The sequence below is a fragment of the Aythya fuligula genome, chromosome 23 (genome assembly GCF_009819795.1).
Source record: "Aythya fuligula isolate bAytFul2 chromosome 23, bAytFul2.pri, whole genome shotgun sequence".
In the NCBI taxonomy this organism is placed as follows: domain Eukaryota; kingdom Metazoa; phylum Chordata; class Aves; order Anseriformes; family Anatidae; genus Aythya; species Aythya fuligula.
The window spans coordinates 3,919,122-3,942,440 of NC_045581.1; the positions used below are offsets into that span (position 1 = coordinate 3,919,122).

The 23,319-nt window shown below is 61.1% G+C and overlaps 4 protein-coding genes across 4 annotated transcripts; 2 read left to right on the top strand and 2 right to left on the bottom strand.

Annotated features, from left to right (window-relative positions):
- Positions 1–369: 369 nt before the first annotated feature.
- Positions 370–7,092, bottom strand: PDIK1L (PDLIM1 interacting kinase 1 like). The gene is made up of 3 exons (XM_032202402.1): positions 7,062–7,092; positions 5,188–6,569; positions 370–2,551 (listed from the first exon to the last, which is right to left on the bottom strand). The coding sequence occupies exons 2-3, from the start codon at positions 5,470–5,472 to the stop codon at positions 1,811–1,813; spliced, it is 1,026 nt and encodes a 341-aa protein (XP_032058293.1). The 5' UTR covers positions 5,473–6,569; positions 7,062–7,092; the 3' UTR covers positions 370–1,810.
- Positions 7,093–9,274: 2,182 nt separating this feature from the next.
- TRIM63 (tripartite motif containing 63) lies at positions 9,275–12,294 on the top strand. The gene is made up of 8 exons (XM_032202472.1): positions 9,275–9,433; positions 9,538–9,704; positions 10,722–10,890; positions 11,188–11,283; positions 11,411–11,644; positions 11,788–11,810; positions 11,952–12,076; positions 12,167–12,294. Exons 1-8 carry the CDS (start codon positions 9,275–9,277, stop codon positions 12,292–12,294), a joined length of 1,101 nt encoding a protein of 366 aa, XP_032058363.1.
- Positions 12,295–13,567: 1,273 nt separating this feature from the next.
- SLC30A2 (solute carrier family 30 member 2) lies at positions 13,568–15,659 on the top strand. Its single transcript, XM_032202190.1, has 8 exons — positions 13,568–13,617; positions 13,853–14,052; positions 14,314–14,460; positions 14,555–14,708; positions 14,783–14,939; positions 15,104–15,209; positions 15,298–15,432; positions 15,514–15,659. The coding sequence occupies exons 1-8, from the start codon at positions 13,568–13,570 to the stop codon at positions 15,657–15,659; spliced, it is 1,095 nt and encodes a 364-aa protein (XP_032058081.1).
- A 274-nt stretch (positions 15,660–15,933) lies between these two features.
- Positions 15,934–22,419, bottom strand: EXTL1 (exostosin like glycosyltransferase 1). The gene is made up of 12 exons (XM_032202191.1): positions 22,306–22,419; positions 20,917–21,988; positions 19,103–19,196; positions 18,902–19,009; positions 18,478–18,597; positions 18,262–18,394; positions 18,050–18,159; positions 17,588–17,683; positions 17,421–17,507; positions 17,062–17,222; positions 16,795–16,969; positions 15,934–16,711 (listed from the first exon to the last, which is right to left on the bottom strand). Exons 2-12 carry the CDS (start codon positions 21,828–21,830, stop codon positions 16,529–16,531), a joined length of 2,181 nt encoding a protein of 726 aa, XP_032058082.1. The 5' UTR covers positions 21,831–21,988; positions 22,306–22,419; the 3' UTR covers positions 15,934–16,528.
- Positions 22,420–23,319: the final 900 nt, after the last annotated feature.

Consider the following 23,319-nt stretch of genomic DNA (forward strand, 5'->3'; position numbering starts at 1 on the left):
AGCCACTTCGGAAAGTTCAACCAGACCCTAAATATTGTTTTGCTTCAAGACAGTGAAAATTTGTCTGAGCATCACTGTTCAGTGATGCAAACCAAGAAGAGTTAACCTCTAAGGACCCTGAGGTAACTGCTGCCACCAGGACTACCAGCAGCAGGCAAGACTCGCAGGTAAGAACTCCCTGCTGCAGTCTGTCAGGCCTCAGAGGTCTGGCAGAACCAGAAACCTTTGCTTTTCCCATCAATGTGCTGGTTTTGCTGCTTACTCACCCTGGGCAGAGTTCCAGGTTTGATGGCAGTTTACAGGTAAGGTTTAAGAAAAAAAAATTAGATTGATTTTACTAAGAAAAAAAACAACCTTTGCTGCAGCTGTAATAGAAACTGCCTTTTTTTTTTTTTTTTAAGACTACATTTTCAAAAGGTCAGATTGATGGGAAAGGTCATGTACCCGCAGCCAGAAGAAAAAGGTCTTGTACCAGCACAAAGCAGCTTCTGTCTGGCCTGCAGTGTCAGGTAGTGGAAATGAAACATCTGAGCACATGAATATGCTCCTGTGCAGTACGAGAGGGGATAAGCGGCCTTCCAGCTGCTCCAAAGCCTCCTATCCGACTGGCTGTGGCTTTAAATATTACTTTTTTGGATTTGTTTTCCTCCTCTTCAAGACTGGCCAAGGTTGCTGCACAAACCTGAGATGCCTTTCACTGATCACTCAGGGTTTTCTCCTGTATTTGGGGTGTTCCAGACAGCCATCCCCTTCATCTCCTCATCACTGCCAGGTTACAGGCAGCACCAGAAAGGGAAACCACGACCAGTAGCAGATCCAATTCACACGGAAACTGTGCCATAACCAGTATTTTGGAGAATTTTTAGAGAACTGCTTTATGCTGCTGGATTCCCTCATCAGGGATTTGCCTTTTCACATGTAAGCTCTATTGGAACCACTCAGTTTGCTACCAGATTCTAGTTTAAAGGAGGGAGCACGTTGTGAAGCTGTAGATTAATGGATTAATAAAGTATTTGATTAGTAGGGGAAAGCAGAATTGAATGATTAATGAGCTAGCTGCCATGCCAGCACCTGATTGCATACACTTGTAATTTGACTCCCGCAGTGATGAGCTCATTAGGCTGGAAGTGCTAAACGCGACCACCTCAGCACTTTTAAAGCTGCTGATACCCTTGCATTGTATTTTGTCTACAAAGTCAAGTCTCAGACCCTATCTTTAACAAAAATAAATAATAAAGTTACCCAGGACTGGAGAAGAAGGGATGCTTCTCACCCACCTTCCTCAGCCGGTTTCCTAGCAGACCCCAATCATTCAGACCCACAGCAAATAATTTAAGAGAAGTGCCATTTCTCCATGGAATGCAACAACACGCTTACAGGCACACGCTCCCAGTCACTCGTGGACATAAATATATACACAGAGTCACTTTACAAAGCCTGAGGATTTGCACTGCCAGCATGCAAACCTCTTCTCCCGTGAGAGTTCCTAATACTGACGTAGGAAACTGGAATGTAGGAAATACTCTGAGATATGGCTGGAAACCAACTCTCAGCCCTTAAGACATCCCACTGCCAACGTACACAAACGAACATGGTCACATCTCACACTCCGTATGACATCCTGGCAATATACACATCGACGCGGCGCTAACACAAGGGCCGACCCGCATTCGGATAGTTTATGAAACCCCAAAATTGTCAGAACTAAACCCGCAGGTTTGAGACCAGGCTCGTTTCTTCGACTGCCACCAAGTCGCGCCGTGGGTCAGGCCAGCAGCAGCTCTACCAGGAGACGGGGCTGCTCGGCGGGTCACGTCTCCCAGCTGCTGTCTTTAAAAGCTATGTTGACTAATCGCAGCTCCAGCTCGAAAGCATCGGGACGGTCCTGCGGGTTGGCAGCCAGCATCTCCTTAATCAGCTGCTTCATGCGAGCGTTCATGGATTTTTTCTTTACGGGGATGAGCAGCTCCATTTTAGGGTTCTCTAGAAGCGCCTCCCCGACAGGCACGATCGCTGTCCCCTGCTTGACGTAACTCCCCAGGAGTTCTTTCTTTGTTTCGGTGTCTATGAACGTGATTCTTTCTAGCATCGCCCAGATTATGATCCCCAGGGCGAAAATGTCTGCTTTGGCAGTGTAGTGTCCTTCCCAGACTTCGGGGGCCATATAGAAGTCAGTCCCACAGGCGGTCGATAGGAAACACTTATTTACATTGACTGGTTCCTCGGGGTTCTGGCCCGAAGCCGAACACACCTTGCTCAGCCCAAAATCGGCCACTTTCAGCGTGGGCTCCAAGTCACTAGCATCCATCCTGCTCTGGGATATCAGAATATTGTCGGGTTTGAGATCACGATGAATGATTTGGTTTTTGTGCAGGAAAGCCAGGGCGCTGCTGAGCTGAAGCATGAAACTGGTGTTGGTCTTGCGGTTCGGCTTTCGGGACAACAGGTACTCGTTCATATCCCCTCCGTCACAGAAATCCATCACAAACCATAGGTAATAAGCGCTCCTGGGGTCAAAGACTATCTCCCCTTTTAACGAGGTCTCTACAAGCTGCAACAAGGAAGAGAAGCGTCATAACTACCTGACGAGCACCAGAATGCAAAGATATGATGGAAAAAATAATGCGTGAGTTTTGGATCTTCCTCTCGGCAATCCAGAGAGTCAGATACCGTGACTGGTAAAAATAAAAGTGGATGCGAAGCTTATGATTTAAAAGAAAAAAAAATCACAAAGTATTTGACAGCCTCTTTATTTGTGTGTGCACGAAGCATATCAAGCTCTCCCTGCTGCCCAGAAACTGGAGCTAGACCCCGATAAGAGTATTTTGAGAGATACCAAGCGGCTGTTTCACTCCCATCTGTTCCAGCTGGGCAGCGTCCCACCCCTACGAAGCCTGTCCCACCCATTTTGCTAACAGCCTCGTGTACAAACACAGCTCCGAGTAACCCCTGCACAGCACCAGCGGGCTCTGTTTGTCCCCTGCAGCGCCACGATAGGTTTTTAAAGCCTGCTCTCCATCCCTTACACGTGAATGCATCCTACAAAGTGTTGGTAAAGGATCTCATAGCTCAGGAGAGCACTAACCTACGGGCACAACCAAACAGCTGCTGCAAGAAACACCTTCCTCACCACCACTACTCACCAGCTAGCTCCTAGGACACAAGCACTGAGTGACTCCAGCAGCTACTTCTAGGAGTAAGCCAGCAATCACTTCTGCTAACCCTGTTTACACAGCTACACATTTGCCCTTCCAGCTCCTCTGAGGCAGCTGTCAGACTTGCCATTATTTGTTAGGAGCAAACTGATGTTTACTAAACCAAATGCAGCTGCCACGGGCTTCCAGAAAATTAAGGTAGCTATTAATATTTAGAAAAAGGATTCTAAAATGTCTCGAAAAGCAGTGTTTTCCATTCAAGAGCAAAATTAGTAGCAAATTATAGCTATCTCTAATTACAAGCATGGCTAGTACTCAAACCAGACTAACTTAGGAGTAACTCCATGTTAAAACTCAAAAACTGTGTATTCAGGGCTCCGTCTGTAGCAGGGAGATTGAGGAACCGCAGCACAGGAGCCTCCTCACCAGGAGCACACCAACACCCAGCTCCTCCCTCCACGTGGGCTCACAGAAGCAGGACTTGAATTTTGGCTCAGAGCATCGGGACAGCAAAACCCACCCCGGACCTGGCAGCACAGGGACACCGAGCCAGTCCCCAGGTCTCACTAAATCCATTTGGCTGAGCTGACACCCATTTAGGACCTGCCCCGAAGCACTGCAGGGGACACTGACACCCCCTGCCCACTGCAGGGGCCCAGCTCTGTAACGTAATAGCACCTGGGGCAGGGAGAGGGGAGGGCACGCCACAGGAGATCTGGGGTTCTCTATTTTAGCACATGCTATTATAAAGCCAGCCCGGCTCAGCCCTGCCCTTTGCCCTTCTCTGCTCTCTGGAGAGGAAAACAACCTGCAGCACTTGTGCCCCATGCACACACGAGCTCTACACCCTGCATTACCACCAGCAGAAACCAGTGCTGCAGGTGCCCTGGAAGCTCTCCCCCATCTCGCAGCTCCACCCTGCAGCCTTCCCCTCAAAACCCCCTTTTTTCAACTCCCCCTGTTCAGCTGTCTGCGAGTTTCGTGCAGTATCTCAGGGATCCACTACCAGCTAGGCACTAAGGCACTGATTTCTCCTCTCTGAGCTGAGCAGCGTTATTTTACCCTAATCCCTTCGTGAAAGCCAGCCAGTAACAACAACTGAGCCATGGCAAGTTCACAAAGGCAAGAATCCTTTCTCAGGCTCGTACAGCACCCAGCACAACGGGATCTGGACAGCCGTGAAGTGCTGTCAAATGAATGTCCAGTAACAAAAGGCCCTGTGCCAGACATGCAAGAACAACAATAAAAAACAAAACGATAAAAGCCAACTATGAATAACACACATAGCAGGCTACTACTGACTTTTTAAACCAAATAGACAAGTTTCTGACAGGGGTTGACTTAAAGTTTGGGGCAGATCCCCGACAAGGGAATGAATCAGATGAGATTTCAAGGTTCTCCCTTGAAATATACTTGAGTACTTCTTCCTGAAGCACGTGCCTTCAAACTCTAAGGCAACTCTGCTTTTAATAGCCACACAGGGGAAAAGCAATATTTATTCCTCTACTCCGCTATTTACTGTACCTTTGCTTCTCTTTGAAGACATCAAGTTATTTACCGAAAAGAATTTTAAACAGCTCCACGTACTGCAGCAATTGCTTATTATTTAGGAAGCCAACACTTAAAATTCTTTAAGAAATCAGACAGCTACTTCCCCTCCAAGGACATCCGACATTAAGAAATTCTTCAGAGCTCTGTCTCAAGACACCAGTACGACTCGTTAACCCTGCAGCGGGACTTCCATCACCTCCCTGCACCTCCCCTGTATTTTTATCTGCAGTGTTTCCTCAAATTAGCAAAGCACATCCTGGAGTCTTTGAGAGTGGCATGGCTTCAAATTAAAAAGATACAGATGATTGTTCAATACATACGCTCTTTTGAAGACGTAAAGTAGTTCTTGGGTGTCATCAACATGGAAACACCCTCTCCTAACTAAGAATACCTCAAAAGGAGTCTTAGCTACCCATCTCCTTCCCTCCCAGCTGCACATCCATATTAAGCACTTCCACCCCGTTACCTCAGCTTCATGTACCTGTAAGTAAAGGGAGGAACTGGAGCCATGGGACATCTTCTGCACCATGCCATCTTTCTGCAAGATGCACTCCTCCAGATGAATGACGTTGGGATGCTGGCTCTTGATACTGCTAAGTGCCCAGAACTCACGCAGAGCTAGTTCCACGTTCTCTGGAGCATGGCACCGAATCTTTTTCACAGCGACCCGGGCAGAGGTCTTCCTGACGACTGCTTCGTACACCACACCATAACTGCCACGACCAACCTCCCGTATTAGATCGTACTTAGGCTGGCTACTCACCATCTTCAAGATCAAGGGTTCTGGGGAAGGGGGAAAAACCCACAGAACTATAACTTATGCACAAGAACTGAGCTGCATTTTCCCCCATATGGCGTGGCAATATGAGGTCTATCGATACCCCTCAATTAACAGGGCAGCACCTCTGGGCATCGCACAGAACGTAACGCTGCGTTCGAGTGCTAGAATATTTCAGAAGTTATTCCGTAAACCTGGACCTCTTAAGGGCTAGCTAACAGCGCATCATTTTGGTGGGATTGTTAAGATTCAAAATACAGCTCAGTTTTCAGGAAGGCAACAATTCAAGCCTAGAATTGTACTGTGCTGAGACAGGATTATCACGTACTCTCCTACTCCTTTCTCTCAGTGTCCTTTGTGAGTGTCTACGTGAGTAACAGCACTCTACCATGCTCTCCATCCACGCCTGGGATAGCAGAGACGAGGTTCTAGTTCAAGCCTGTGGTTGAGGAGTAACAGATTTAAATAAAGCTGTCTTTCAAGACGATTGCATAGATAAATATTTCTGTTAGAATGTAATAATTTGTTTCCTCTGGTACTAAGACAAGAGGAGACTTCACAGACTTTTAACATTACTATGATGTTCCAAGAGGTCTCATCTGTATGAACTCTATTGTTACAAAAAAAGTGAAAGAGCAACTTATTACAGAAGCTTGTGCCCAGCACCTAACTTGCAGTTTTGCTCAACAGGATAAGGATTTCAGCAAAAACAAGTATATTGCTCTGTAAGGAAAACAAGACACACACACAGAGGAAAAAAGACCCCAAACACTGCCACAGGTCTATGAGCCTCCCTGAGCACTTCCCTCGAGGATTACAAACCAAAACACACCAGCACCACCTCCATACAAACAGACCGAAATGGGACATTGCCTATAGACAGAAAAAAATCGTCTGGCCAAGTATCACTGGTCGAACAGAACGAAATGCAAGGAAAAAATATCACAGTTAGGGTGTCAGAAATGGCTTGCAAGAATGCCAGTGATAAGTGTAATTTGCTACGTCAGTAAACCAGGCAGTAAGGACCACATCAAAAGAGCCTGTTATTAGTAGGGATCTTTCAAGTATTTCCAGTGTTTTAGGTACTATTTTTTGGAGGGAAAACAAAACAAACAAAGAAAAAAAAAAAGAGAAAAAGAGAGAGAAAGACAGGTATCATCAGTCTCAGGGCAACACTACCGCGGACACCTCCAAGCTCTCCTCAAAGCCCTGCAGCCAGCGCTTGCAGGGAGCCAGGGCCGCTGCCACGGGGTGGGTTCAGGGCTCTGCGACCTCACCAGCAGCCAAAAACCTCCCGGGGACACCCCCGGGGACACCCCCGCGGTGCTCACCGAGCACAAAGCGCCCCAGCCCCGGGGCTGCCCACGGAGCGGCCCCGTCCCCCCGACCCCCAGCACCGGGGCCTGAAGGGAAGCGGCCCCGTAGGGCCCTGCCCGCCGCGCCGGTAGCCGAACCCTTCACGGCGGGGCTCCACACACACCTGAGGCGGAGACCGCCGCCTCCAAACCCACCCGGGGAGCCCCGAACCCCGCGGCCATTCCCCCTCTATGACAGAGGGGACGCGGCCCCCGCGTTACCTCAGCGCTGCCGCGCTGCCGCCGCCCGGCCGCCATTATAGGGCCCGCCCCCGGCCGCCATCTTAGGGCCCGCCCCCATGGCGGCCATCTTAGGGCCCGCCCTTCGCACCGCCCCCGGCCGCCTCGGTCATTAATTAATCCGTCGTGTCATTAATTAACCCATCGCCCGGCGTTAATCAATAAATAACGGGGTCCCCCGCGCCTTTTGTGACGCCCTAGCTGTGTGTGGAGCTGCTGGCTGGGGGTTGTCCCCCCTCTCTGTGCCCCGTTCTCCCCTATCTCTGTGGGTTTCCTATGGTTGGGGTCCCACAGCCCCCTTGAGGGTGTTGGGGTGCGGTGGGGCTGCTGCTTGTGGGGGTCCTGCGAGGAGCCCCTGGGGGCCCTTCGGGTGTGCTCCCATAGAGCAGAGCTCCCCCATCACTCCCTGGTTAATTGGTAACGAGCCCAGTGGTGATTAGTGCCCCACAGCCCTGCCTAAGCTGCCCCAAGCCAATTAGGGGCCAACGAGCCCCTTGTAGGGTTTGGAAGCTGATTAAGGCATTAAAACCCGTCCTCTGCTGTGAATCCCCTTAATCGAGTCCAGGAGCAATTAATTAATCAATGCCAGCCTTGGGCAGGGCCAGTTTTTGGATGTGGGCACGGGTGCATGTCCGGTGGCCAACCCCGCCGTGTGCCTGGCCAGCCCTGCTTCCAAGCACACACCTCCCTGGAAGAGCCCCAAGTGCCGAAACGGGGACAATTTTGCAAGATGTGCTTGGCCGGTGCCTGCACAGTCACTTGGTTGATATGTGAGCCTGTCCGGAAGGAGCACCCAAAACAGCCCTGAGGCTGCCCTGCCCCTGGAGGGGGGCTGGCTGCGGTGAAAACAGGGCCCCTTGCACCCATGTACCCCTGTACCTATGTGCACGAGTGTACCCGTGTGCCCCTACACATCTGTGCACGAGCGTTCCCGTGTACCTGTGCACCCATGGGCACCTGCACCCTGTACCTGTGCATCCGTGTACCTACACACCCTGCATGCCCGCGCACCCATGTACACCCGTACCACATGGCCATGTGTCCTTGCACCCATATATTCAGGCACCCCTGTACCTGTGCACCCACACACCCCCAGCTACCCCTGAACCCCTAAACTCGTGTCCCCACATACCCAAACACCCGTGCACCCTGTACACAGGTACCCCTGCACCCCTGCGCTTGTCCAGCTGTGCACCCACACACCCCGAGCTACCCCTGACCCCCTAAACCCATGCACCTTTGAACCCAAGCACCTGTGCACCCTATACACGGGTACTCGTGCACCCCTGTACCCTGTGCACCCCTACACCCCTGCACCCCACACACATCCCTACAGCCTCCAGCAGTGCTGGCACTCGCAGCACCTCCTGCCCAGGGACTCTGTGGGCTGCAGAGCAGCCACCCCGTCCCACCCCGTCCCCTGTGACCCGCGGCCAAGGCGCTATAATTACCCGCTCTCCTCATGCAGCTGCTAATATTTACAGGTCTCCCTGTGCACCGGTGTTGGGGTTTGGAAGAACACCCTGTTTACCGCCGAGCAATGTGATCGGGGCCGCTCCCAGCTGGGGCAGCTCCGGAGGGTTTCGCGCTGCCGCTGTTCTCCTGCCGCGGTTTCTGGGTCAGGTTTTGCAAACAAGCACAGGGCACGGCAGGCCACACGCAGGTTGTGCCAGCACCGTGCTGCCGGCCTTGGGGAGCTCCCCATGGGCTGCCACATACATTTTGGGGTGCAGAGAAGCCCTGTGTGCAGAGGGGGCTGCACACACCGAGCACGGTGCTGCCATCCACCCAGAAAGCCCCCCACCCACCCTGTTTGTGCTCAGCACCCCAAAAGCGCTCACATTTTACGGGTACAAACACAGATGCTCCACACAAACCACTCTGCCAGCTCGGTGTTGCCCATTCCTCACCCTAAACCCCCCGTAGGACCGAGTCCCACCTTCTACCCCCCCACGGGGCCCCGCTGTCCCCCAGCACGGGCGGCCGGGCCACGCGGACAGCCTGTCCCCGGCTTGTTTACCGCCAGCCTTGCGCCCCGATTGTCACCGCCATGTGACAGGTGGCAGCGCCTCGCCGGACACCCGAGCCGCCCGGCAGATTTTTGGGCTCCACGTGACGCCGAGCGAGTGATAAAAAGCCGCGCGAGGGGCGCCGGCGGCAGAAGCGGGGGCTGCTCCGACGAGGTGCCGCGTAGGATGGATTTCCAGCCCAGCATCCTGCGGGATGGCAGCCCCATGGAGAGCCTGGAGAAGCAGCTGCTCTGCCCCATCTGCCTGGAGATGTTCAGCAAGCCCGTGGTGATCCTGCCCTGCCAGCACAACCTCTGCCGCAAGTGCGCCAACGACGCCTTCCAGGTGAGATGGGGACCCCCCCCCATACTCCCCAAACCCCCTCCCCTGCTCCGGGATGCTCTGTGGGGACACCTGAGGACCCCCCCGTTGTCCTTGTCCCCCTCCAGGCTGCCAACCCCTGCTGGCAGAGCCGGGGCAGCATCATCCCGGGGGGCCGGTTCCGATGCCCCTCGTGCCGCCACGAGGTGCTGCTGGACCGCCACGGCGTCTACGGGCTGCAGAGGAACCTGCTGGTGGAGAACATCATCGACATCTACAAGCAGGAGTGCTCCAGGTTGGTCCCACGGGGACACGGGGACAGCTGTGCCACAGAGCCCGGCATAGCATGTGGGGGCGATTCTGCTGAAAATGGGGGGGCCGGCTTGGTGCTCCTCCACCATCTTCATCCCCAGAGCCACCTCCTCGTGCCCCAACCCAAATCTTCATCTCCCAACCCAAATCTCCGTCTCCCAACCCAAATCTCCCATGCCGTTCGGGTCTGTGGTCTGGTGGCTCACTGGGGACACTGGGACCCTGGGGTGGTGGCGGAGGAACAAGTCCTGCCCCCCCTCTGGCACTTTGCAGCCGAGGCTTTCAGTTGGAGATAAGGGGTGTGAGGGACAAATCCAGGCTCTGCTGGTGACAGCGGGGAGCTGATAAGGGACAGGGGGACAGTCAGGGGGGGACCCTGCTGGGTAAAGGCATCGCTCAGCAGCAGGGTTACAGCATGGGGGGGGGGGACAAGGAGGGGTGATGTTTTTTTGAGGGACCCAAATGCAGGGGCTCAGCTCCCCGGTCCCCTGCGCCACTGTCAATATTGTTCCAGTGCCATGGGGACGGGGACGGATGGCACGTGGCAGGTGGCTGCGGCCCCGGGGGGGGGGGTATTGGCTAAAAAACCCCCACTGGTGACTCAACTGCTGTCACCCTCCCTGGAGCCCCCGCTCTGGTCACACGTCGGGTGATAAGGACACATGCCAGCAGCGCTGCTCTAAAATTAGGTGCTTGTGCAGCATCCCTGGAGCGCGGCCCCCGACTGCTGCTGTGTCCAGTGCCAGACTGGTGCAAACTGGGGCTTACTGGGCTTGTAGAGGCACAAAGGCCAGGATCTGGCCTCTCGCAAGGGGACACGACTGTGGGGTGGCTTTGCAGCGTCAGTGGGGATGTCACTGCTGTGGAAACATCACCACGATGGGGATGTCACCGTGATGGGGACATCGGTGTGATGGGGACATCGGTGTGATGGGGACATCGGTGTGATGGGGACATCGGTGTGACAGGGACGTCACCACGGCTGCTCTGCTCTCTCCAGCAGGCCCCTGAAGAAGGGGGAGCACCCCATGTGCAAGGAGCACGAGGACGAGCGGATCAACATCTACTGCGTCACCTGCGAGGTCCCCACCTGCTCCATGTGCAAGGTCTTCGGGGCCCACAAGGACTGCGAAGTCGCCCCTCTGCAGAGCGTCTTCCAGGGCCAAAAGGTGCCACGGGGAGGGGGTTGGGGGGGACCTGGGGCCATGGGGGGGCACGGCAGGTTCCGGGCAATGTGCTGAGGGTGGCCACAAATAGCTCTGGGACGTGCTCATGGGGTATTAATAGCCATCAGGCTGACTTCAGCCAGGAGACAGCCCTAAATTTAGAGCTGTGGACACAGCGATGCCCCCCCCGGCTCCCAGCCCGTCCCCACGTCAGGATGGGGGACGGACCGTGACATCCCGGCGGTCCCTGTCCCTGGGGGACGGGGTTCAAGCTGCTTCTGTCCATCTGTCCCTACCCAGAGCGAGCTCAACAACTGCATCTCCATGCTGGTGGCGGGCAACGACCGGATCCAGACCATCATCTCCCAGCTGGAGGACTCCTGCCGCAGCACCGAGGTGAGGGACGGGGGAAAGGACCCCCCCGAGACCCCGGCGTGCTGCAGGGAGCCGGAGCGAACGGAGGAGGCAACGGGGAGGGGACACGCAGGGGCTGGAGGGCCACGGCTGTCCCTTGTCCCCACAGGAGAACAGCGAGGCGGCCAAGCGGGAGCTGTGTGCCCGTTTCGACGCCTTCGTGGCGCTGTTGGAGGAGAAGAAGACGGAGCTGCTGGGGCGCATCGGCCGCGAGCAGGAGGACAAGACGGGCTTCGTGCAGGGCCTCATCCACAAGTACAAGGAGCAGCTGGAGAAATCCAGCCGGCTGGTGGAGACGGCCATCCAGGCCATGGAGGAGACCGGGGAGGCCACCTTCCTCATGGTGAGACCCCGGCCCTACAGCCCCTTGGCACCCATGAGGTGCCTCTCGTGCCAGGTCCCGGTGGCACGGGGACGTGCTGGTGGCACGGGGACATCCCAGGCGGTGCTGCTCTGACACCCTCACCTTTTTTCTTGCTCCCACAGAACGCCAAGCAGCTCATTAAAACGTAAGTGCCCAAACTGGAGACCTCGGTGCTCCCCAACCCTGTCCCCAGGCCAGGATCTGGCAGCGGGGCGAGCACCGCGAGCCTGCCCGGGGGTGTCCCATGCTCGGGGGCTGTAGGATCAGGGCCGTGCTCTCCCCACAGGATCGTGGAGGCCTCAAAGGGTGGCAGGCTGGAGAAAATCGAGCAAGGCTACGAGAGCATGGACGCCTTCTCGGTGAGCCTGGACCACCTCGCTGACGCCGTCCGCGCCTTGGACTTCGAAGCAGGTAATCCAGCCCCAAAAAATCCCTCGGGAGCCAGCGGCTGGGGCCCCGCCGCAGCTGCCCCTCGCTGACATTTGGCCGCCCCTTTTGCAGATGAGGAGGATGAGGAGTTCTACGAGGAGGTGGAGGAAGAGACAGAAGGGGACTCAGCGCCCGGCAGGATGGTGACGGGTAAGGACGGCCACCTCCATGCCGGTCTGACGGCGGAGCCCCCGCCATGAGCACCCCCACACAAAGGGGGGAACGGGGAGGATTTATTGGGGTTCCCATCCCTCCCCAGCACCCTCCCACCATCCTCTCCCTCCCGCAGCCCCCCAGTAGCCGCGGCGGGCGCAGGATGTCCGGCGACGGGACCTGGGGACGCGCCGATGGGGGCTGGCTGCCCGGCGAGGCGACGGCTGCTCCAGCACAGGACACTTTTCTATACGGGTGCAAAGGATTATTCCGCACGTTTTATATGTTCCTTGTTTTGTATATAATTGTAACGGGGTTGAATTTTGTGTATTTTATAAAGAAAACCAGTGCTTTGGGCATTTTTTTCCCCCCTCTCGCCTCTCATTTTCGGTTCACAGGTCCTGGGATGGGCTCTGGGGATGAGGGAGGGTTTCCCAGGGCAGGTCCAGCTCCTAATTTTCACCTAATTGACACCTCCAGCAGTGCTGGCATCCCGTGCTGGCCGTGCTCCTGGAGGTTTTAAGGGGTCAGCACCGGGCAGGATTTATCCCCTGGTGATGGGGGCACACGGGGCCAGCGCTCACCGGGGTTTGGGAACATGGGGCGGGGGTGAGGGTGGTCCAGGCTGTGCCAGCCCCAAAATGGGGCCAGCCTGAGCTGCCAGCTGAGCTCACACAGCTGCGAGGCCGTGGCAGGGGCGTGCTCCTCCTGCAGAAACACAAACAGAGCTCAGCCCCTGCCCGAGGGGAAACTGAGGCTGCACAGGGAGCGGTGCTCTGGGCTGCGCCCTGATTGCAATTAGCCCCGGAGCAATTAACGCTGCTCTCAGAGGGGGGCAGGCAGCAGATCCGACCCTGCCCCCCGGGCACGGCCCCAGCTTCACCCACCCAGCTGGATTTAAACCCGGGAGGGCGGCCAAGGGCTTATCATAGTGGTGATCTGGGCTGTCTTTGGGGGTTGGGGGGGGCTCCCCATCCTCCTGGGGTGACCACAGCCAGGTCCTGCCCCACACACAGCCCCTGGGGCACCCTGGGGTGCTTAGAGGGGAGCAGCTCAGAGCAGCCCCCCTGGCACCGGGACCTTCTCAAGGGTGCAGGGTGAGGCAGGGCCCCCCCAGGGGGGGCGAGGCGGTGGCGGCGGCGGGCGCTTTGCAGCCGGCCTGGCCCTGCCTCCCCCGGCTTGGCTTTGCACACGAGTCCCCGGCGCTTTCACACGGCCGCCACCGAGGCCACCGACTGCCACCGGCTGCCACCAGCGCCCGCCACGCACCCACCGGGGTCACCGGCCCCGATCCTGACCCCAACCCCAACCCCAACCCCAATGGCAGCCGGCGAGGAGAAGCGGCACCTGCTGACCGAGGGCGCAGCGGGGTAAGGGGGTGCCCTGCGGGTTGGGGACATGCACGTGTCCCCCACATTCCCCTTGGGGGTCCCACGTGGCGTCCCCAAAAGCCCTTTGACCTGGGGGGAGCAGCGCTGAGCACGAAGGGAGGGCAGCGCATCCCCTCTTTTCCCCCCGGTTCCTCCACCCAGGCACCCCGCTGTGCCCAGCGCCAGCACCTCCTGGTGCCCCGTTGTCCCCCCGCTGTCACCCGTCCCCCCGCAGGTCCTACCTGGGGACGGTGCAGGAGGACGGGCACGGCTCGCTGCGGGGCCAGGCGCCCGCCCTGGAGCTGGGCACGCGGCGCCGCCGCCACTGCCACGCGTTGGGGGCCGCCGACCACCCCGGGCAGCAGCAGCGGGCGCGCAGGAAGCTCTACGTGGCCGCCGGCATCTGCCTCGTCTTCATGCTGGGGGAAGCCGTGGGTGAGCGCCGGGTGCGGGGTCCGGATGGGGTGGTCGTGCCCTGAGCGGCTGCGTGGCCTCTCCCGTCCCCATCTGTGAAATGGGCGCAAGCTGGGAGCGGGCAGGGCGCCCCGTTTGGGTTTGGGGTGACCTGGTCCGTGTGTGGCTCCGGGTGGGGGTCTCCCCTTGATCTCTTCCCTCTTTTTGTGCGGGGTGGGGATCTTCAGTGCGGGGAAGATCTCCCCCCCCCCCGATCTTCTTTTCCCTTCTGTGTGAGCACAGGCGGGTACCTGGCGCACAGCCTGGCCATCCTGACGGACGCCGCTCACCTCCTGACCGACTTCGCCAGCGTCATGATCAGCCTCTTCGCCCTCTGGGTGTCCTCCCGCCCCGCCACCAAAACCATGAATTTCGGCTGGCACCGAGCAGGTAACACCACGGCCCCCTGGGGAACCCCACTGGGAAGCATCCCGGCGCGGTAGGGGCACCCCGGGGTGCGGTGACAACGCGGGGCTCTCCGCAGAGATCCTGGGGGCCCTGCTGTCCGTGCTCTCCATCTGGGTGGTGACGGGTGTCCTGGTGTACCTGGCGGCCCAGCGCCTGCTCTCGGCCGACTACGAGATCGAGGGCGGCGTCATGCTCATCACCTCCGCCTGCGCCGTGGCCGTCAACATCGTGTACGTACGACGTGCTGGGGGACAGGACGGGACCCCCGTGGTGGCCGGGGACGTCACTGCCACCCTGCCCGCAGGATGGGGGTGGCTCTGCACCAGACGGGGCACGGGCACGGGCACGGAGCACCGGGCGAGCAGCCCAACGCCAGCGTCCGCGCCGCCTTTGTCCACGTGGTGGGGGACCTGCTGCAGAGCGTCGGCGTCCTCGTGGCGTCCTACATCATCTTCTTTAAGGTGCTGGGGGCCGAGGGGACGCTCGGGAGGGGGACACGGGGACGGCGGCTTGCCCATCCCTGGCTGCACACGGGGGGGAGATGGATGGGATGGATTCTGATGGGGATTTGGAGGCCGGGGGTGGCACTCGGGGGGGAGATCTCAGCCTCTGCCACCTCTCCCAGCCCGAGTACAAGTACGTGGATCCCATCTGCACCTTCCTCTTCTCCGCCCTGGTGCTGGGGACAACGCTCACCATCCTCCGCGACGTCCTCCTCGTCCTCATGGAGGGTAGGGACCCGCCGGGGCTGGCGGGGTGGTGAAAGCCACCCATGGGTGCCGTGAGCCCGACACCCACCCTCCCCGTTCTCCCCCCCAGGCACCCCCAGGGGCATGGACTTCAACGCCGTGCGGGAGACGCTGCTGGCGGTGGGCGGCGTGGAGGCCGTGCACAGCCTCCACATCTGGGCGCTGACGGCAGCGCAGCCGCTGCTCTCGGTGCACATCGCCATCAGTGAGTGTGTGTGGGGGGGGGGGGGAAAAAAGGATTTGGGGGCTCACCCAGCCCCCTGACACCCCCCCAAACTCCTTGCAGACACCGGCGCCAACGCGCAGGAGGTGCTGGAGGAGGCCAGCTCGCGGCTGCAGCGCGCCTTCCGCTTCCACACCACCACCATCCAGATCGAGAGCTACTCCGAGGACATGCGGGACTGCCGCGAGTGCCAGCCCCCCCGCGACTGAGCCCCCCGAGCCCTGGCACCCCCGTCCTGCTCCCACGAACTCTTAGCAGGAGGCAATAAAGCAGAGCAAAGCGAGTGCCCCACCAGGGGACGGCCCCGCCGACGGGCGACCTTGTGTCCGCGGGGTTTGGTCTGCGGGCGACGGGACCAAGGACGGGGCCAGGGCTGTGGAGAAGGGCGGCACGGGGGGGGGGGGAACCTTGGTTTTCACAGTTTCAGTGCAGCCAGGAAAAGCAGCTGAAATATCCCTTTTATTTCGCTTTGGGGAAAAAAAAGGGGGTGGAGGGGTGCCTGGGGAGGAGCCCCTGGGTGCTCGGGGTCCATCCCAGCCTGGGGAGGGAGGGAGGGCGGAGGGTGGACGCTTGCCCTGCTCTCACCTCTTATCGCTCCCCTGTTTGCTTTTGGGAAGCTCAAGCACTCGCTGTCCCCTCCCTGCTGCTCGCGGGGTGGGGACAGTGCCCGAAACAATCACAGGGACACGGGCACCTCTGCAGCACCCGGCAGGGACACTGCTGGTGTAGGGCAGCCCCAAACGCAGCCTCCTGGGTACTGCCACTGCCTGGGGACCATGAGTGGGAACGCAGCAACCACCACCAAGCCCCGAGGATGTCCCCAATGTGCTGGGCATGGTGGCACTGGGGTCCCCTGCTGTGCCAGCACCATGCACAGCTGGCTCATCCCGCATCCTGCAGCCTCCAGCCGGGCTCCGCTCACCCTGCATCCATCCCCGTGCCTGCCCTGCCCTATATCGTACTGGTAAAACCCAATACCAAGTAAAAACCCCGTGGGCAGCCACCCCAGCGCTCGCTCCGGGAGGGATCCGCTGCTCCCCTGAGGTCCGTGCGGTGGGGTCGGGGTGCCCGGCGGGGCTCAGGGCCTCTCCAAGTGGCGATATTTCTTGCGCAGGATGGAGACCTGGTCCTTGAAGAGCACGGGGTCGAGGCGCAGCTGGGAGGACACGAGGGGCATGTACCCGAACCAGTCCACCAGCTGGTTGAGGCAGTCCTGCTGCTGCAAGAAACCCCGGCTGCTGCTCGGTGCCGTGCCCTTCACCTGGGCGGGGGGAAAAGCGTGGGGTTCAGGGGCTCTGCTCCCGGTTTGGGGAGGGTCTCAGCACCCCCTCCTCGCCCCCTAACCTGCTGCTGGGGCACGGCCTCCTTGTGCTGCTTCCTCTGGGCCACCTTGATGGGCGGCAGCTTGGTGACGGCGGCCACCAGGACGTTCATCAGGATGTCCTCGCAGGCGGCCAGGCCCCCCGCCAGCTCGCGCAGCCCCGCGGGCAGGTACCCGGTGAAGAGGCTGTGATAATACCTGGGGGAGGCAGCGAGGAGGGGGCAGGATGTGTCCGTGCCCCCCCCTCAAGCTCGTGGGGCTCCCCCCGGCCTCCCGGTGCGCTGCGGTACCTGTGGTAGAAGGCGGCGGCGGTGAGGACGATGGAGAGCTCGTTGGTCCAGCGGGAGGTGTAGCCCCAGCGCTGCTGCTCGGCGTCCCAAAAGTGGCTGGAGGCCAGGAAGCCCACGATGCGCTCGGGGAAGCTGCGCCACACCACGAAGGCAAAATCCACCTGGCACAGGGGGTGGCATCAACAGGGACCCATCGCCATCCCCAATGTCCCCCCCGAGGGGTCCCCTGGGTGTGGGGACACGGGGACAGCGGGCACGGCTCCCTGCCAGCCCCACGGTGGCCGCTGAGCATCCCATTTTCTCAGCACGGGGCTCGTCCAGCTCCGTGGGGCCAGGAATTGCAGTGCCCATGGCCTCACCTCGCTGGTGGAGAGGCTGCTGTGCTCATCCAGGCTGAGCACCGCGTCCGTCCGGATGGCCGCGTAGGGGAAGAAGCGGTCGCTGGGCTACAGAGGGGGGGGAAATTAAATTTGGGATGTGCCCCGGGGTGGGTGCCCGGCTCCCCGCACGTCCCGGCTCCTCGTACCTCCCTCCTGCCCTCGATGACGCTCAGGGGCACCGTGATTTGGGGCCACTTCTCGAGCGGTGGCGGTGGCTTCTCGCAGCTCCACAGCACCAGGATCTGCAGCGGGGTGGAAAAGCAGGGCTGGGGGGCACCACGAGGGGGTTTCCCTGGGGCTGCCCCCCTGGGACGTGTTGGGGTTTGCGGGGTTGAGCCCCCCCCAGATCCGGCAGCGGGACCGGCTCCAGCTCAGCTCTCAGTAGGGCTGCGCCTCTTCCACCCCAAAACCATCCCACGAGGGTTTGGACCCAGGATGCAACCAGGGGTGGCCCCAGCACCGCGAGGAGGGGGCAGCTTTGTCCCCAAGAGTGACACAAGGACTGTCAGCGCCCCCAATCCCACCCCAATCCCACCCAAATCCCACCCCAGCCCCTGGGAATCTGCCCCATCGCTCCCCCAGTGCCCCCAGCCCCCATCTCCCCCGACCTGGGCGCAGTACTGGGACCTGGAGACGGCCTGGATGAGCCTGAGGACGGGCTGGGACAGCGGCGAGACGACGCGGATGAAGGCCGTGAACTTGTCGGAGGGGCTGGAGCCTGCGAGTGGGGCCGGACAGGGGCAGAGCAGAGGCATCAGGACGCGCACCGAGCCCGTGGTGCTCAGCCGGGGGGTTTTAGGGGACAACACGGGGGTCCTACCGTGCTGCAAGTAATAAAAAGGGAAGTCCCCGATGTGTGTAGAGAAGTCGGGCAGGGCCAGCAGCCCCCCGGGGGGCGCGTTCCAGAGGAAGCGGGGCCGAGAGCGGTGCGGGAGCAGCCGGTCCTTGATGATCTGCGAGGGGCCGGGAGGTGCCGTCAGCGCCCCAAAGGGTTCCCCATAACCCAGCTGGGGGTTCCCCGTGGGGCTGTGCTCACCTCCAGCGTGGTGTGCACGATCTTGTCGACGGAGGAGAAGTAGGCGTCCCACAGGAACTGCGTCTGCTGCTGCAGGGCCAGCACGCGCTCCGGGTGGATGCAGCGCACGGCGGAGGGGATCTGTGGGGCGAGCAGGGCTGGTTTAACCCCCCCCAGGACCTCCGTATGGTCCCAAGGGGTCCCCCACAACCAGTGCCATGGCCACAGCCCTCTCTGTGGAGCAGGATCAAGCCCGGGACCCCGCCGAGGGTTTGCGGAGATGCCCCAGGGCTGGGACGGGACCCCCCGCGCCCCCACGCAGGATGGGGTAGTTGACTGCAGAGCTTTTACACCCCAAAAGCAGCAACTCCTCCGCCACCTCTGGGGTCAGCCCCCCCCAAAAAAAAACTGGTGCCCAGCACGGGGCAGGATCCGGCCCCGGTACCTGCAGGAGCAGCTTCTCGCTGCCCACCACGGCGGCTTTGCTCCAGTCGATCACCTCGGAGAAGGGCAGCTCCCAGCCATCGCTCAGCAGCACGGGGATGCAGGCGGCCTGCGAGGGACCCCACAGGGGCTGGGACAGAGCCCGGGGACCCCACAGACGAGTCCCTTATCCCGTGTGTCCCCCCCGGAGCCCCCCCAGTACCTGCAGCGCCTCCAGGAAGCGAAAGGAGCCCAGGCGCCGGCCGCGGGGCACGATGCAGAAGGTGGAGTTGTGCAGCAGCTCCTGGTAGTCGAACCTTTTTGGGGGACGTGGGGGGGGGTCAGGCACTGCCCCCCACACCCCCGTGCACCCCACGGGGTTTTGTTGGCACCCTACAAGGCCGGGCACCCACCCCGTGGGGTTGGGATGGATCGGGGCTGGGCTTGGTGGGGCTGCAGTGCCCTGGGGGGTGCCCACCAAGGGAACCCGTGGCAGAGCCAGGAGCCAAATTCACCCCAAAGAGCGGGGTCAGGAGACCCCCGGTGTTACCCGGGGGGGAGCACAGCCCCCTCCATGCCACCCCACAACACAGCACCCAAACCCCTGAGCCCAAAATCGCGGTGATTCCTGCGCTGTGCCCAGGCTTGTAGGGCAGGAGCAGCCCTGCCTGCCCCGGCAGCGTTTTTTTTTTTTTTGGGGGGGACAGAAGGGCCGGCAGGGCCCCAGGCGATGAAAGCCCCGTCTGTGCTGCTGGGGAGGGGTGACCGCACCGGAAAATCCAATATTGACACGGAGCTGGGACAGACCCCGACTGTTCCTGCCTGGAGGGGATGGGGGACACACACACAGCCCAGCTGGGGGGGCTGCGGGGACAAATTGGGGCTGGGCCCCAAGGGAAAGGTCTCCCAGACCCGGCTGTGGTGGGGACGTGGGGATGAGCCCCCCTCGGTGGGTGCTGGGGCACCCTGGAGCATCCCCGCAGGAAACCAGCACGCAGATTTGGGAACAAAACCCACTGCTGTAGGATCATCCCTGCGTCTCCCCCGGACACCAAATTCCCCAAATCCTCAGGGGTGCTCCCTGCCTCGCCAACACCCCAAATCCTGGCCAGACACCCCACGAAACCACAGCAGTGACAACCCCGACGGCGACATCCTTAGGGCCGGGCACCTCCAGCGCTCGCCTTTTGGGGCCACCCCACTGCCACCCGCTTGGAGGGGACCCAGCAGGACGTGTCCTGGGGGGGGTCCGTGCATCCCGGGGGGGGGTCCGAGCATCCTTTTTGGCCGGCAGCCGTGGCGGGGAGGCTGGCGCCGGCCGGGCTGCGGGGCCGAAACCTCCCGATGGAAATATTTGGCTCGTGCCCCGCTGTGGTTTCCGGGCACTTTTGCCGTCAGGGCTTCCTTGTTTTGTTCGGGGCCGTGCCGGGCGCCCACCACGTCCCCCTCCAAGCGGCTCCGCTGCTGCCGTGCCCCGTCCCCAAAAAACAGCCCCAGGGCGGGGGCTGACGGGGCCGTGTCGGGGCCAGGCGATGCCCAGGTGGCCCCGGAGCCCTGGCTAATCCCAATGCCCCCAGCCCCGGCTTCACTTTTACCTCCCGGCACCTCCTAAGACGCTTTGGGGCTGATGTCCCACGCGGCCCTTCCATCTGCTCTTGGGGTCGGGTGGCCGCGGGATGTCCCCGGGTGGCAGGACAGCGACCTCCCCGCTCATCCTCGTGCCTCATCCTGGCCCCAAATCCCTTTTTTTCCACCCAAACCACCCTGGCTGAGGGCAGGACAGGGAGGTGAGGAGCCGGTGTGCAGCTCCCTGGTCCCGGGACCCCACAAACTCGCCGAACTTTGTGTCCCCATCCCGTTTTGCAGTGGGTGCCACCGCACATTTCCCCCGATGTCCCCAAGGGGGGAGCTTGGGGCTGGGACGAGGCCGGGACGCGGGGGGACAGCCCCAAATCCTCCTCTCTCCCCATTTCCCACCCCCCAGACCCGCGGGGCTCCCCCCTTTCACCCTCCCACCCCCTTCCCCACCCCACTCACTTCTCGTAGTCCACGTTGTCCTTGTCGCAGCGCTCGTCCTTGTGCTTCTCCCAGTCCTTGCCGTGCTTGCAGGTGGTGAGGGAGACGATGTCCTTCCCGTTGTGGATGTGGTGCAGCGCGTTCCTGGTGCCGGACCCGATGCCGGTCAGGTATCTCTTCCCCTTGAAGGCCAGCAGGTATTTTTTCCTCGGGGGCACCGCGCCGTGCCGCAGCCTCCCCTCCTGCCCACCCCGCTGCGGGTGGTCGCGGGGGAAGAGAGGGATGGAGACGTCGAAACCGGGCCTGAAACTCCCAGCATCAAAACTGGCTTTGGCCAACATGGCCTGCCCGACGTCAAAACCCAGCTCCTCGCCGTAGTGGGGCCAGGTGCCCGAGTAGAGGTTGAAGACGAGGTGGTTGCGGCCCCCGTTCCACAGCGGGGAGGCGCCGAGCTCCTGGCCCAGGCCGGGGACGTAGCGGGCCGAGAGGCGGTCGCGGTCCAGGGTGTCGATGGGCAGCACGAAGAGGCAGGCCTCCTCGGGGCGCCGCGTGTGGTAGCGCGAGCGCTCGAGGGAGGCCAGGATCTTGCCGTAGCTGTCGGACACGGGCTGGCCGCGCTGCCGCGGGTAGGTGAAGACCTTGAAGCCGTGCCGCCGGCAGCGCCCGAGGTCGAAGCAGGTCTCCATGCGGCACCGGGACGAGGCGTTCAGCCGGGGTGAGGGCGGCGGGGGGGCCCCGCGGTCCTGCAGCTCCTGGGGGTCCGCGAAGCTTCCCAGGAGGGAGCGATCGGCCCAGCGGGGCCAGCGCCTCGGGGACCCGGCTCTCGGCTGGGAAATGAAAGCCGAACGGCGCAGGCGGTCCCCGAGGAGGAGGAGGAAGAGCAGGAGCCAGGAGGCGAGGAAGGCCACCAGCAGGTATTTCTTCCTGGCCTGCATAGGGTCACGCTCGGCCTCGGCGGCTCATCGGGCTCCGACGGCTGACGGAGGACGGTGGCAACGGGGACGGCTCCGGGGTGGCCCCCGGTGTGCGGGGACACCAAGCACCCGCGGTCCCCTCTCCGTGCCCGGCTCCGCGGGGTCTGGGGAGCCTCCGGCTGCGGGGCAAGAAGCGGGGCCGGTGCGAGGCGTCCTGCTTCGTGTCCTGCTCCTGTCCCCTCGGTGTCCCACTCCTGTCCCTCCCGTGTCCCTCCCGTCCCCCCGGCGCTGCGTTTCCTCGGCTGGCTGCGGTGACAATTCCACCGCCGCCGCTTGGCCCGGCTTCAAATCCCTGGAGAGGCAGCGAGGTCGCACGATCGCCTCCCTGCCAACTGTGTCAGCCCGGGGGGGGCCACCGGGACACCCCCTCCCCATTTCCCTCATCTCTCCCCCCCTTTTTTTTCCCCCCTCCCCAGCCCCGTCCCTGTCCCCGTACCTTCGGTGCTCCTCCGGTGCCCTCGTGGCTGGGTGCGTGCGGCCGCCCCGATCCCATCCCAGCCCCCCCGGGGGGCTCGGAGCCTCCCTAGGAGCAGCGGGGGGAGGCTGCGGGTCGGTCCCAAAGCCCCCCCGGCCCCCAGCCCCAAAAGGGACCCTGGTGCTGCCTGCAGCCCATTGCGGGGAGGGGATGGGGATTGGGATTTGGGGTTGGGATGGGGGGTTTAGGGTTGGGATTGGGGGTTTGGGAGGGGGATTTGGGATGGGGATCAGGACCGGGATGGGGTTTGGGATCAGGGTGAGGATTTGGGGTTGGGATTTGGGATTGGGACCAGGATTGGGGTTGGGGGCGGGATTAGGATTAGGGATTGGGATTAGGGATTGGGATTAGGGGCGTCCCGGTTTTCTCCCCCTTCCCCACGGTGCCGTCAGTGCCCCCGGGTGCCCCCCCCCCGTCACCTCGCTGTCCGTCTGTCCCTGCCCCGTGCTGTCTGTCCGTCCCGTGCCCTGTCCGTCTGTCCTTGTCCCCCCCCCACGGGCTTTGCTACCTGTGCCCCCCCCCGGCTGGCTGTCCCCGGGACCCCGTGGCAAGCTGGGGTCCCCCCCCCGTCTGTCCGTCTGTCCGTCCCCCCGGCTCTGTCCGTCTGTCCCTCCCCCGGTGCCCCCCCCCCCCCACTCCCTCCCCGCGCCCCCTCCCCTCGGTGTTCCCCCCCTCCCCGCGCCCCCTCCCTCCCCGTTCCCACCGTCACAACATTCGCCCTCGGCCACGCCTCCTCCTCTCCCATTGGCCGTTCCCTCCCACTGGGCGTGGCTCTCTGACACTCCCTCCTCCCCCGGCGCCCTCCCATTGGCCGAGCCGGCGGGGGGCCCACGTGGGCCGGGGGTTCCCCGAGGTGGGAGGGGGAGCCCGGGGGTCCGCGGGGTCCTAGCGCCGACCTCACGGCTCGCCCCGTGGCCCCACGCCCCGTGGCCCCACGCGTGTCCTTGCTCTCGGGGGGGTCTCTGCCGTGACGGG